Raw genomic sequence first — 15,020 nt, 5'->3', positions numbered from 1 at the left:
AATGTAGCGCCCCTGAGACACTCAAGGCACTACAGGGAATTGCATCCTCTCAGGGATGCAGGACCTTCCCCCAGGGACCTGGAACACCAGTGCCAGCAACACCAATACACACCAAAATCCTAGTTACCACTAGCCACCAGGGGTATTTGCTTAGTCAGATACAAGGGGATGGCCACCTAGAGGGCGGAGTAAGACCAGAGGGACTAGACAACCTGGTGGGAGGGGACAGCATTCAGAAAGTCAGTAGTAGTGAAAGAGAAAAGACATGCCTAGAGCTGGGTCATGTAACGGTGGCTCGGGGGCACAGGAGACTGGTCACCAGGGCAGGTACACCCGAGTACCGCTGGGACAAGAGCACGCACGGGGCACAGGGCCCTAGGTCAGAAGACAGTTTCAGACGGCCTGGCAAATACCTGCACAGTGAGGGGACCTTCACGGACCTCACTGACCCACAAATCTGAAGACATCAGCAGTAAAGCAAGGATCAGTGTTCGGAACACAGACCAGCCCTACAGGGTCCACACTGCCCGCCGTACAGAGAAGGAGACTGCCACCCAAAAGGGACAGTCGGGCTCCAAACAATCCACGCTATGGGGACCCAACCACACTGAAAGTGCTGGGGACAGAGAAGCTGAGTCATCAACTGGCACTGGAACTACAGGGACCTGAACTAGCCATCTAAGAGTCCAGAGTGAGTAGAGACTGTTAACTACAACTCACGGTGTGGCCTCCCTTATTACTCCATCATACATCTTCCAGGCTCAGCCCTACCTGCGGAGGGCCTATCACCACAGCTGCCATTATCACCAGTCCTGGGTGTAACTACTTCAGCAGCGGCGGTCCCACAATCTTAACTGCAACCCGCAGGTGGTGTCACACAAATTAATTTAATCTCCTTTGTAAATACTCCCCATTAAAAAGCACCCAGGGCACGGGAATGGGCAACGGCCACCAAAGTGCCATTCCCCCAGTTATACACTGCCCGGGACCGAGTACCCCATTCCCTGGGCGACACATTTGTAATGACACTGGACAATGTAATGTTATTTTGTGAACACTTCTGTCTCTTTTCACTGGGCACATGCACCAGCTAGCTACCAACATTAGGAGCATCCCTGTCTTACTGATCCTGAAGTATGGGATGGTGGAGGTAAAAAGAAGTAAGGGAGCAGGGTGAACAAAGGAATATTACTGATCTCATAACTCTGAATAGGAAGATGACTTGTGAGTGAGCAGCTGCTGCAGGAGTCTTCAATCCTGGAAGCATTGGGGTAACTAGAGTCCAATGGGCCTTGGTGTACAATTGGACTTTTGTGAAACAGCCCCCATTGCCCATGGCCAGATAGACGTAACTGGCTGAAGAAGCAGATGGCAAACCCCTGTACCGGCTCACGAGCATGGTTTAGATGTACATATATGTGTTGGATAAGTGTGAACATTGTACTTATTGTACATAAGTTTACCACCTGCTTTCTCTCAGTAATAATAATGTTAATGCTTTATAAGGGACTGAAATGCAGCCACGAGAGGAAACACAGATGAAACACTGTGCTGTGTGAGAACCACGGCAGTGAACTGTGATGACCTCATAAGGTCACCGCAGGTCACAGCATGGGGGTCACACAGTAGTGTGTGACCTGCCATTTGCAGTGATGAGCGGTGACATCAGGAGTTCACCGCTGTTTATTGCACCGGCTCTCGCTCTACTTTGTGTGAAAATCACCGAACAGTGATCTGCGATGAACTCATGACATCACCGCTCATCACTGCCCATGGCGGGTCACACGCTACTGTTGCTTTGACCTGCAATGACATCATAAGCTCATAGCACCACAGTGTGTTAGCCAGCAGTGGTTACTGTTCCAGCCATTGGGGAGCGTTCTGTTCTTCATAGGCTGGAACAGTCAGTCAGACATTGTGGGACCTCCATATGGATTACGGCAGATCGAATTGGAATTTTCCTGCAACATAAATTGGTGAATGAAGGTGTCGCTTGTCTTTATTTCTTTACTAATTCTCTCTTTTTATGTCTTTCAGGTTCACTTTTGTGGAATGTCGTGGGACCTCTGTCTGGATTATGGCGGAAATTTATTTTTAAAAAATAAATAAATAAATTGGTGAAAAGGGCTCTAGTCGGGGGGTGTTTTTTTCAAATATTTTTTTTATTTACAACTACTAGATTAGTAATGGGGATGTCTGCTAGACGACTACACTTTACTAATACCAGGGCTTTATGCTAGCTGTGAATTTACAGCTGACATCAACTCTGTATATTACCCCATTTGCCACGGCACTACAGCAATGGGAAGAGCATCGAATAGATGTGACACTTCTGGGGTGTCTGCGGGCTGCTATTTTAGGTTGAAAAGAGCCAAATAACCATGACCCCTCCCACCCTTTTTTTTTAAATTAAAATAATTAAAAATATCAGCAAGGAATACCCTCTATTTTACAAAACCAGCCAAGGTACAGCTGACAGCTGGGAGTTGCAGCCAGAAGCTGCTGTACCTGTGCTGGTTATGAAAATTAGGGGGGACCCCACGTCATTTTTTTTTTCTTAAATTATTTATTAACTCTGCTAAATAGCTGTACAAGCCATCTATCATCTATCTATCTATGTATCTTTCTCTCTAGCTAGCTAGTATTTATCTATTATTTTTATGACTTTGCACATACATAAAACACCATTTATTTCAGTACCATACGTTTTTTTTCTGTGACTGGTCACACGGATGTCACACAGACGGCACACGGATGACATATGGATGAAACACATGGACACACAGATGGCCATACTAATGTCCAAAAGGACCGTGCAACACGTGCGTTTTTTACAGACGTGTGAAGGAGGTCTCACTCAGCTAAGACTTTGCATGTTACATTGTGGATTTTTTTAGTCCTAATATATTTGTCAGCAGCTATTATTTTGAGTCTCCATAGTATTTATATTTTATATTTCCCATTTTGAGGTGCATGTTTCTATCCTGTCTCTGTATCTTGTATGATTTCCCCCCCCCTTCATGTTTTATTTTTTATTTTCATGAGATGAATGAATAAACTTAAATTTATATTTTTGAATCAGCATTGTATTTTCTGTCTAAAGGTCTAGCTCTTTGTGGGATTTACAAGAGGCACATGACACCTGATTTTATTGAAGCACAGACTTGAACATGGCACATCACTGAAATAAGGGTTTCAGCCCCTATATCATGCTACTCTGAGATAACATAGTGGAAATGAGCTGATGTAACAGCCCGTGGTCAAGGGGGTTTTCACCCAACACGTCGCCGAGCCGGGGTAAAGATCCTCTGCATTGTCACGGGCTGGCCTGGCCCGGTTTTGTCACCCCGAGACGTACAGGAGGGAGGGAAGGCAGTGTATGGGAAGCAGGATGGAGGATGGGGTTAGTAGTAACGGTTAGAAAAGTCTTTTATGATCGTGACGCCACCTGTGGTACGCGGCCAGGGATGGGCCGCCGCTGCGGGTGCTGCACTCTTGGGCTGATGGTGAGGGTCGCAGCCGGAATGGTGTCGCTCCCCACAGGCGGAGCGGTATTACCCCAGGGAGGATGATGGAGGACAGACGGGTGTGGTGGTAGTCCCCGTTGTGGGCAACGGCGCCAGTAAAGGAGAGGCAGAGACAAGGGCTGCGGTTCCAGGTCTTTTACTCACAAGTAGTTCAGGCGCTGCCCCAGAGTACTGGTTTCCACCACGATGGGCTCCAGCCGATCCTGAATCCGTGGAAAGTCAGATCCAGTGAGAATCAGTCTATGGGCCCTTCCTCCTTTCATGCGCTAAGTATCGGATCCCCGTGGCATGAAGCACTTGGGGATCCCGGTGTCAGTAAAGTGTCCTGTTCTGTATGCTGATAGCGTGGTTCCGATGTCGGTCCGGTCGAGGACCTCAGCCCCGAATCCTATATGCTATTTGGCTGCAGACTCATTGGGACGGGTCCGGTGACTTTTCTAGTCAATCCCTACAACCCTTGTAGAGTTGGTACATGATGTGAAGTATGCCTGCCCAAGGGTTCTGTACTCCGACAGCGCTGGTCCTGCTTCTCCCCAGCGACCATGTTGAACGCCCTAGCCCACAGAGCTGCTTGCGGCACGTCCACTCTGCTCTGTGTCTGAAGCTGTTCTCTTCTCCTGTTTGTTGGAGTTGTGTTGTGTGTTCCAAGCTGTTGCCCCCAGCCGCCGCCACCAGTTGGTTCACTACTTTCACTAGGTCAACCTGCTCTTCCCACTGTGTGCTTCTGACTCCACCAGGTGGTTGCTTTTTCCTGACTCTGAGTCCCCAGTTCCAGTGGATCGGGGAGCCCCTGGTGCGGTGGCATCCTGTAAACCCAACTGCTACTGTGACCCCCTACTGTGACCCAACTCTTGCCCGGTCCCCATTGGGGAGGGCAGCCCAGTGTTACTGTATGTATGTGTGAGTGGAAACCGGTACCAACCTTCCTTGGACCCAGGATAAGTACTACACCGTAATGGAGGTGCGGTACCCTGTGGCGCCTGAAGCCTCGGGGGCGCCACACTGACATATTCCCTCTTATGAGAATTACTGCTTAGTGTGTCAATAACTCACAAGTTTTTGCTAAATTATATACACTTCCCCACCTGAGTGGTAAAGCTTCTATAACAGAAATAATCAATCTGTTGGTATACAGATTAAAGAAGCTCAAGAAGTTAGAAATCATTAAAAAATTATTTTAATTGAAAATATCTTTTTAAAATAATTCATAATTCCACAATATGGTACACAAGGGCATGGTAAAAAAAAAAGTCATACAATAAATATTCCCCATTGGCATATTGTTACAGACCATAAAGGTTTCACATCACTTTATGATTAAATATACAGTGCATGCATTGGCTGCTATGAGAAATAAATATCTCTCCTCAATATAATTATTCAAAAATAATAATATCATAGCAGCAAACCATATAGTATATTAGTAGTGCAAAATTTATCGTTTGGACATAATCGCTGACTAGTATTTATTATATATTTGCAAAGTAATGTGGGACTTGTAGTTCCTCACTGAAGATCTATGTAGCAATTCATATAACTAGCAATTCTTCCTTTTGCTAACTTTGTATCACAAGAAAGGTTACTAATAAAGTGCAGAGTGTTGTATACTAAGAGCAATATGCCAATATAGGGCTTGTAATTGCTCAGTAAGTTCATTGTTTTGTAGACATGTGGTAGGACATTCCTGTGCTTATTCACGTAATATAGCAAGCTAATGGCTTAAGTAATGACAAATCCACATGTCTACCACAAAGAACAGACTGTTAGCATATTACCTTAGTGGAGACCTGAAGTCCACGTCCTGCAACCCTAACACGTGTTTCGCCACTTCTTCTTCGGGGGAGGCGTGTGTTAGGGTGGAGGGCCATGGTCTTTATATAGCGTGCTGCATAATCAAGTGAATTACACTCACCCGTGCTGTACGGCGCATCGTCGGGAGGCTGGAACTGACAGAAGTAAAAAAGACTTCCGCCCGGCGGCTATGACACGCACTCTGTGTGACGCCCTGGACCCTCAGGGGTCACAGTACACTAACATCACACACACACCCCTCCCCTGGGTAGGTGACACCAGTCAATCAAATCCTTGTTGCCACCCTCCAGGCTTGATGTCCACACCAGGTGGGGCGGAGCCAGGCGGTTGACCCTACCCACCGAGGAGTTCACAGGCCTGGAGGCGGGAAAAGACAGTAGGAGATTGTGGCAGGCAGTGAAAGTGAGAGGAGTGAAAACTGTTGGTGTCTGGGTTGGAGCCCAGGCACATTCAGCAAGGTCGGCAGACGGTGGTGGCCGTCTGCAGGAGTTGGTGTAGGTCAGCAGAACCGTAGGACCGGGGTCGGGCGGTGGCCCGCCGGTACCGAACCGGGAAGCAGATTGAAGCCAAGCAGCAAGGCAGGGTACTCAGACCCCGACTAGGCTAGGAGCCGCCGAAAAGGTCAAATTATCTGATTGCGGTCTGGACCTCAGGGGTCCATTCCCACCTAAGTCCTGTCAGAAGGCAACAGCCCAACCCATCTGGATAAGTGCCACTGCCAAGGGCCAGAGATCCATCCAAGGGCCAGTGCCTGCCGGCAAACGGGCTCTCCCGACACGTACACGCCGGGGAGCGGACTACCCGTGGGAAGCCATAGGAGTCAAATACACTTACACAGGTGCAGGAAAACGATAGTCACCATCAACCCGTCCGGGGAGAGTGAGAACACCGCAGCCGGCTGTGGGCCCCGTCCATCCAGCCGTTTGGTTTACCAGAGACTCTGTTCTTCTGTGTCTGAGTGAGTACAACAGTGCCATCCGGCACCGCACCGCGCTGCACCGCAACGTTGCACCCGCGCCCACGCTACCTCCCCGCCTCGGCACCTGCACCTATACCTCCTCCCTACTCCCCAACCGGGGCCCTGGGACCAACAGCCCCTACCCACGGAGGGGTCAATACCTCAGCTGCTCTCTGCCATCGCTCCCGGGATTCCCCATCACCAGCAGCGGTGGTGCCCACTATCACCACAACCCGTGGGTGGTGTCACGACCGACATCCCAAATACCCACCAAAAACCTCCCCTTTTCACTCGTGGGCGAGGAGGCGCTGCTCGAGCCCCGGGTCCAGCCCCATGCTCGAGCCACCAAAGAGCAGAAGCACCGGACCTGAGCGCCAGCGATTCCAGATGAGCGGAATATATCTCAATTCTTTATTTATTATGATTATAAAATATAATATTTTTTGAAGATATATATATGCCTCCATAATAAGAATTTTTCATATGTATTAATAGAAGATGGACGTCTTTTTTGTTAAAATCAATGTCTGACCTGCGGTTGTCATGTGTATTCCCCTCGCAGTGTGGTGCGCATGTCAGGAGAGGTCTGGACTGTGGCTCCCGCCCAGCGGCAGAAATTGACCGCGCGCTGATCCGTTGTCATGTGACAGATGGAGCGCAGTGTGCGTCTGTTCTTTGTGGTAGACATGTGGATTTGTCATTACTTAAGCCATTAGCTTCCTATATTACGTGAATAAGCACAGGAATGTCCTGCCACATGTCTACAAAACAATGAACTGACTGAGCAATTACAAGCCCTATATTGGCATATTGCTCTTAGTATACAACTCTCTGCGCTTTATTAGTAACCTTTCTTGTGATACAAAGTTAGCAAAAGAAAGAATTGCTAGTTATATGAATTGCTACATAGATCTTCAGTGAGGAACTACAAGTCCCACATTACTTTGCAAATATATAATAAATACTAGTCAGCGATTATGTCCAAACGATAAATTTTGCACTACTAATATACTATATGTTTTGCTGCTATGATTATTATTATTATTGAATAATTATATTGAGGAGAGATAATATTTATTTCTCATAGCAGCCAATGCATGCACTGTATATTTAATCATAACGTGATGTGATACCTTTTTGGTCTGAAACTATATGCCAATGGGGGATATTTATTGTATGACCTTTTTTACCATGTCCTTGGGTACCATATTGTGGAATTATGAATTATTTGAAAAAGATATTTTCAATAAAAATATTTTCTGACTTCTTGAGCTTCTTTAATCTGTATACCAACAACAGATTTTGTGTGATTAGTGTGTCAATAGCCTTTAACTACTAGTAACATAAGAAGAGATTCTAGGCCCAATGTATGGCAACCTTATCAGATGAAGGTTTAAAAAGATGGTTCATCAGTTATTATCATAGAAAAGAAAGAAAGAAAGAAAGAAAGAAAGAAAGAAAGAAAGAAAGAAAGAAAGAAAGAAGAAAGAAGAAGAAGGAGGGAAAATGTAACTGTCCAAGTATTAATCACCCAAGAAGAGTCAAAGAAACATTTGTGCATGACACCTAAAGGGGTGGTCCAAAGGCTTAAGAAATTTCAAGCTAAATCCCTATTTACTGCCCCAATCTAAACTACTTTTCTAATATGGCTGTATTAAAAATGTCTTACCCTTCCCCGACTACACTATCTAATACTATTTATTTTTTTCCCTACTTCCTCTCTGATGACACTTCATTTGATAATCCTAGTGCATGATGAGATACTCAAATGAAGAGCCATTAGGGGGCAGAGGCTACTGTCACTGTCACTGCTTAGACAGTCCATCCAGAAAAAGCATGCTATTTGGAAGGCACCAGTGACCACTTGTTTACACTAAATGCTTTGGGATGACCATGCCTCGTCTTTATACAGTGGTCACTGCCCATACCTCAGAACCCACAACAATTTAAAGGGATATCACATACCCGGCCTGACTCTGACACATTGTGTGTCGCTATCTACAGGTGCTCTACATTACTTTGAACACCACTTCCTCATTGGATGGTTACATTCCACCATATACTTACCGTCTGTAGTATACAGCTTGCCAATTTTTGAATAATCTACACCTTGGCCTTAAGTTTCTTTTCATAGTGATTGTGAATATACATGTTTACTCACAATTCTCTACCTATGGAAGCGACCATATGAGTAAGACCGGTTAGGTTGAAACGTCAGCTATTTTGTCGCCCTTGATACACACACACTGGCCTTTCTTTGTGTTGTCCAATCACTGTAAATAAACTCAGTTTTCAGCATCTGCATTACAAGTGTGCTGCAATTTTTTGGACATTAGTACAGTAAGGGCCTAAGAACCCTCTTTGCTAGCACCTTATTTCCCCATATCACGTGTGCTCACATTTTTCTAAAGACTGTCACTGTCACAGCCCCTGACCCCTCCCTGAATCATCACCGATGCTCGTGTCAGGGGCTGCTCTGTCCCTACTCTGTCCCTCCCTGCTTGCTGTGCGGTAGTCTATAAAGATAATTATTAAAGTTATAATCCTGTCAAAACTAATACAGAAATTTGAAAAGCATAACTACAGGATTACTGTTTGCCGAGTTACTGAACATACTGTACATACCTTCAGTTACTTTGCAGGGGGAGATTCCATGGAAGGTCATGTTACACAGAATACAAAATGCATAATGGCAGACTGAACAGATGCCCATTGTACCCTCTGGCTCCACCATGACTGGGGTCTGACAGCTCAGACGTGGGCAATAAACAACATCCGCCATTAAATCCAAGCTTGATTGCAGGAGGAGACGATCATAGCGGCTAAATTGCTGCTCCCCTACCAGATTCTTTACCTGGAAGAAATCAAGGACATGAACAATTTATTATACGTACTCAAACATGTCAGAAAATGTCTCACAATATTATCAATATTATTATACATTTTTTGTTTTGTGAAAGTAAAAGACATTAATATCAAAGATATAAAATGCAGTTGTGACGCCCCTAGGCTATCAGGTCGTCACAGGGTACTGCACAATCTACCCTTATGTGCAGTATTCCACTTCCCTCTTGGTTCTGGGTCCCTACCTATATGGTGTTGCCTCCAACAGCAAATCAAATCCTAGATACACCCTGCACCACACCCACCAGGCACACCAGTGGACAGCTTGAGTGGAGTAGAGTCGCCCACCTGGGGAGGGTAGGTGAGGAGTGTAGTCAGTCGGTCAGTGAGTTGAAGGAGAGTGGTTGGGAAGTATCCCTCGAGGTGTGAGGAGCTCAGAGGTCGGGAGCGGTGGCTCCTAAAGAAGCTGTCTGGTGGTCTGGGCCTAGAGGAGTCGGACCCCCGGTCACAGGGGATTGTGGCAAGGTGCCTGGACCTGTCGAGGAGGACAGCCGGCAGCCTAGCACTGTCATCGGTCCGGGACCAAAGGGACGACGGGGTATACGGACCCTAGGTCGGGGAGTAACTTCAGGCAACCCGACAATTCACCTGAGGAGAACGGAGCCTTTATGATCTGTTCCCACCCGCTCCAGAATTGGGGCATTAGCACAACGAGGGGGAGAGGATTTTCCAACTCAAAACGGTCCAGAAAATCCCAAGCGTGAGCCCTGAGAGCAAGCTTCAACACTTAGCCACAGTGGGGAGCAGGGCCCGGCAAGTTCCATACTACTGGGTCACCACTTTGAAGTTAAACTTAGTGCCAGGAGGCAGGTCACGGATCACCAGGCAACAATATAGGGGACGGGACCCGGACGAGCTCCCCTCAGCGGCAGCGGTACCCAGAGAATTGGTTTACCCGGTTGTCAGCATCTGTTTATGAACTGAGTGAGTACGAGAGTGACCCATGCATCCCACTGCACCCCCACACCGAGTCCCGAGGCATCCCCCTACCCATGGAGGGCTACGACACCTTGCTGCCCCACTTTATCACCCCGGGTACTCCCAACGGCAGCGGCGGTACTCCCAAATTACCGTACACCACGGGTGGCATCACGAACTACACATCAACTCCCCTGTAAATACCCCCTTTCATTTGAGTGGCCGCACGACACGGGTCTGGAGACCCTCGAGCCACAGCGAACCCGGATCCGAGCAGCTCGGCGGCTCCCACGGGGGTGGCACACAGTACAAAAGCAAAATACACATTAAACAAGTAGAACCAGATTAGCAGGATGTTCTTAGCCACACCATGGATTATAAACATTACATAAACTAAGTCAGATATGTCTAGCAAAATAGGAAGAAAATACAGACCACTTGTAGATCCAAGGAATGAACAAGAATAAAGTAGGCTCTAAGAAATCTAAATAGGACCAGTCACTCGCTAAAACAAATGGAGTTAAATACCTTGTAAAAATCCCTCAGCTCCATGGATTCTGCCACTTTTTTCTGTTTTGCGATGTGCTGCTCCATTGCAGAGATATTTACATTTGATGTTTTGGAGTGCAATATGTGAAATCCTGGCTTACAGGCAGGCTAACTGGGTGTTTCTTCATAGTCTTCTCTGGGGGGTGTACACTCCCCCATCTCCCCCAGACATTGACAATCATAGCTCAGCATCTCTGTGATTGGCAGTGACTGGGAGGGTGGATTGAAAGCAGTTCCCAGAGAAAACTCTGAGGAGACGCCCAGAAACAACCAGTTGCACTAAAGGCAGAGATTTCACATACTGCGCTCCTAAAGCAACATACGTAAATATCTCTATAATGGAGTGACGCAGAGCAAAGCAGGGATGTTTACTGGGTATTTATTTCAATTTTTTGAGGCCAGTGACAGGTCCTCTAATTTAGCAGGCAAAAAATGCCATGTACTGAATATGACGTTTAGTTAACAAGAAAAAAAAAAGTATGAATTCTAACAACATTATTAAAGATGTGTACAAATAAGAGACAAATTAGCATACAGAAGTAATGAAAAGCTAAGCTGAGAAATGAGAAGTTAAATAAAAATGAGCTGGACGCTTTACTAACAATCTAACAATAGAATTAGTTGCTAAAGCTGGAACTTGATATATGTTTTCAATAGTGTTCAATGGTGTCTTAAAACATTAGAAATAAATTAAAAGATGCACATTTTTAAGAACAATGGAATCAATGACAAAAGGAAACAGCCCAACATGCTGTTACTTTTCCTGGTAAATCAAGGACCACATGACTAGAATATTCACATATGCCCATGTATCTATTTGCTCTGTTATCGACAATGTTTTCTTGTATATGACTGTGAATGGAAAATGTTTAGCTATACCTCTATTTAGGCCTTGTGCCCACAGGGCGTTTTTATAGCGTTTTTTCTAGCATTTTTCCTTGCTTTTTGTAATCAATAAAAGCAAGGAAAAACCATCCCAGCAAAGTCTATGAGAATCCTGACTTGCTGTGCCCACGTTGCTTCTTTTTCGGTTGCTTTTTGTCTTGCTGAAAAAAGAGCAACATGTCAATTGTTTTAGTATTTTTCCTGCTTTTTTCCCCAATTGACTTCAATGGAGTCAGTGAAAAACACAGGAAAAAAATGCATTTGTAATGGCCACGTTGCTTTTTTTTAGTACTTTTTCATCTGCTTTTTGACGTCACTGGGGTTCCCTGCAATAGAGATTAGAGATCCTGATCGTCAAAAATCGGAAGAAATCGTATGATCTTTGGCCAGAACTGGATCGGACATCCGATCATTTACCGCAAAAAATCTTGCCTAGGGTCAGTAAATGATCGGATGTCAAAAACCATCCTGTCCCTTACCATCACAGCCATGTAAAGTAAAAAAAACGCTGCAGTGTTATTTTCCGGCCCGACAATTATCTGAAATGAATATTCACTGCTTTCCTCACCTATCGGCGTGTCTGATTGGCTGCAGTCAGGTCCCTCCCTCAGATAGCATCTGCTGATTGGCTGGAATCCCCCTGTATTGATACCAGCACAGTTAAAGCTGGCTACAAGCTGCAGCCCCCAGCCATGCGCTTATCTTGGTTGTGTATCAAAATAAGAGGAACCGCATGTGGCTTTTTTTTTTAAATTATTTAAATAAATAATTTAAAAAAACAAGCCCCCCCCTAATTTTGATACCCAGCCATGATAAAGCCCAACAGCTGGGGCTGGTATTCTCAGCCTGGGGTGTCCTATATTTATTATGCCACCCCCCAGGCTAAGAATAGCAACCTGCAGCCACCTGGGACTTTTGCATCCACTAGATGTAACAAGCCCGGCGCTTTATCCAGCTCTTTTCGATTGTCCTGGTGCGGTGGCAATCGGGGCAATATAAGAGGTTAATAACAGCTCACAGCTGTCACTATGACACCCCCCATCACCAATCTGTAAGTGAAAATAAACATAAACACAGGAAAAATAATTTATTTGAAATAAAAGAAAAAGAAACACCCTCTCTTACCACTTTATTAACCCCAAAACACCCCTGAGGGTCATAATTCACACGAGGTCCCACGATGATTGCAGCACTGCTACATCTGAAACTATAGTGCGCGATCATGGAACATGACTGAACGCTGTAATTGCAGACAGAGAGTGAGCCACGATTAGCGGTGACGTCACTCAGGTTAGTGACGGTCACAGCTGGATGTTCACGTGTGATCGCAGGTAACCTGAGTGGCGTTACAAGGTGAATTGCGTTCATGCCGGCGGATCACTAGGGTTTCCTGCAGTTCCACTGACATGAACATCACCACATTTCCCTGCACCTAGGCCTCACGGTCTTTACTGCGAGACTTTGCTGGTGGGAAGTCCGGTGATGTAGGTGCCCTGGTCTGTGAGGCGACCAATAGTTCAGTTATCCTGGGTCGTCATGGTGAAGACCCAGAATTACAATAGCAGCGATTGGGCCCTTGTGATCCCTTTCCACAGACCTTGCCAGAGAGATGTAAGAGATCCCTCTTTCTGCCTCCTGACAGTTGTGATCACAGTGAGCATTCAGGTGGTTAAATTGCTAGGAGCAGCGCGAGCACCGTTCTGAGAATAGAGAGCCGGGTCCTGACTGTAACATCAGCTGGAGACCCGGCAACGAGCTCAGGGGTGCAGAGCCTGAACCCCCGCGATCAACATGACAAATAAAAGCACAAATCAAAGCATATGAAAAAAAATGGAAAAAAAACCTCAAAAATGTATGGAGAAAAAGCACATTTTTTCAGCAGCTCTTTTCCTGCCAAGACAAGTTGTAGGGGTATACTGTACTTTACTGGAGGCACTGTGGAGACATTGTAGCGCCCCTGAAGACCTCAGGGTGCTGCAAGGTTCTGCATCCCCACCAGGATGCGGGGCCTACCCCCTTAGGGACCCAGAACCCCAGTGCCGTTACCAACAAAAACCCAGGTAATCCCAGTTTACCCCAACAATCCCCCATACAATGGTACTTAGCTAGGGTGGGACCAATGGATGGCCGCCTAGAGGTGGAGCCACTCCAGTCCACTAGTTGACCAGGTGGGAGGGGCAGACTGTGGAGAGTAGTCAGTTGAGTAGTGACTGTGGAAGTGTGAAGGTGGAAGCGAAGTGACACCCTGACTCGGGTTAACGGTGACCTGGTACCCAGGAGAGGTGGTTGCCGGTGGAGTACCCTGGAGTACTCCCAGAACTACGCACCAACGGGGTACAGGACCCTAAAACAGGAAAGAGTTTCAAGCTGACCTGTTAACACCTGCACAGCAAAGAGGACCATCAAGGACCTTGCTGACCCTAAAGAATCCGAAGACTCAGTAGCAAAGAGAGAACCGGGGACAGGACCAGAGACTCCAACCCCACAGGGTTCATGCAACCGTCAGGAGGACAGAAGTGGACAAGCCACAGACCAGGGACACCCAGTGTTCTATATCACGGGGAGCCATTTACCAGAGACAGGTGCAGGGGAAGAAGGTACCAGAGAACCAGACTGGCCCTGGGATGAAGGGGACCTGGAGGCGAAACCAGCCGGCCTTGGGCAACCAGTTAACATCTAAAGTGAGTAAACCAGTTGCACTAAATATCTGTCTAAACTCCTCCTTCCAACGCCCACTGCACCATACACCCGCTGGGGCAGTACCCTACTTGCGGAGAGACTACCACACTAGCTGCTAATATCATCAGCCCCAGTAGAGACATTCTGCAGCGGCGGCTCCCTACACTTAGCCGCAACACAACAAGTGGCGTCACGAATAAACTCTATTCATAAATCCCTTGTAAATACCCCCATTACAAAAAGGGCCCAGGGCACGGAACCGGGTAACTGCCACTATCATGACATTCCCAAGACATACACTGCCTAGAACCGAGTACCCCATATCTCTGGGTGCCACATCATCATACTGCACGTATGATGATAAATTATATGTGTGTGTGTGTGTGTGTGTGTGTGTGTGTGTGTGTGTGTGATGATATTATACTCAGTGTGTGTGTGGAAGCTGGTATTTTTGGTAATATCATACTCTATAATGGCCGTTAAAGGTGTATTGTGGGTGAGAACACTAAGGGGCTTTAATAGGACATAATCACTGTGTACGTGCCACATTACATATCCTTCTCCTGGTTTACATACTTTAGGTGATATGACTACTGAATATATGTGTATTGGAGGGAATAATTAAAATTTTGGCTATGGGGGCCCATTTAATTTCTCTTAAATTTTTGGATGTACTGGTGATCAGGGGTCTAGTGGCCTGGTATGCTGGGCAGTCAGGATTTTGTTGACTCCCTGGCTATAACCTAGAGCTTCCTTTTTCTTTTGGGTACCTTGCTGTGGCCTGGTCC

The 15,020-nt window shown here is 46.4% G+C and overlaps 1 protein-coding gene across 1 annotated transcript in view; it reads right to left on the bottom strand.

The window, feature by feature from the left end:
- Nucleotides 1-15,020, bottom strand: part of LOC142303314 (E3 ubiquitin-protein ligase RNF14-like) — a 138,896-nt gene that overhangs the window by 23,126 nt on the left and 100,750 nt on the right. Inside the window, exon 5 of the mRNA XM_075344585.1 lies at nucleotides 8,923-9,151. Within this exon, the coding sequence (XP_075200700.1) occupies nucleotides 8,923-9,151 (229 nt within the window). The remainder of the gene's footprint in view (nucleotides 1-8,922; nucleotides 9,152-15,020) is intronic.

Source organism: Anomaloglossus baeobatrachus, chromosome 4 (genome assembly GCF_048569485.1).
Source record: "Anomaloglossus baeobatrachus isolate aAnoBae1 chromosome 4, aAnoBae1.hap1, whole genome shotgun sequence".
Classification (NCBI taxonomy): Eukaryota; Metazoa; Chordata; class Amphibia; order Anura; family Aromobatidae; genus Anomaloglossus; species Anomaloglossus baeobatrachus.
Note: the sequence above shows the minus strand (reverse complement) of the source record. Positions and strands in the feature narration are given on the sequence as shown.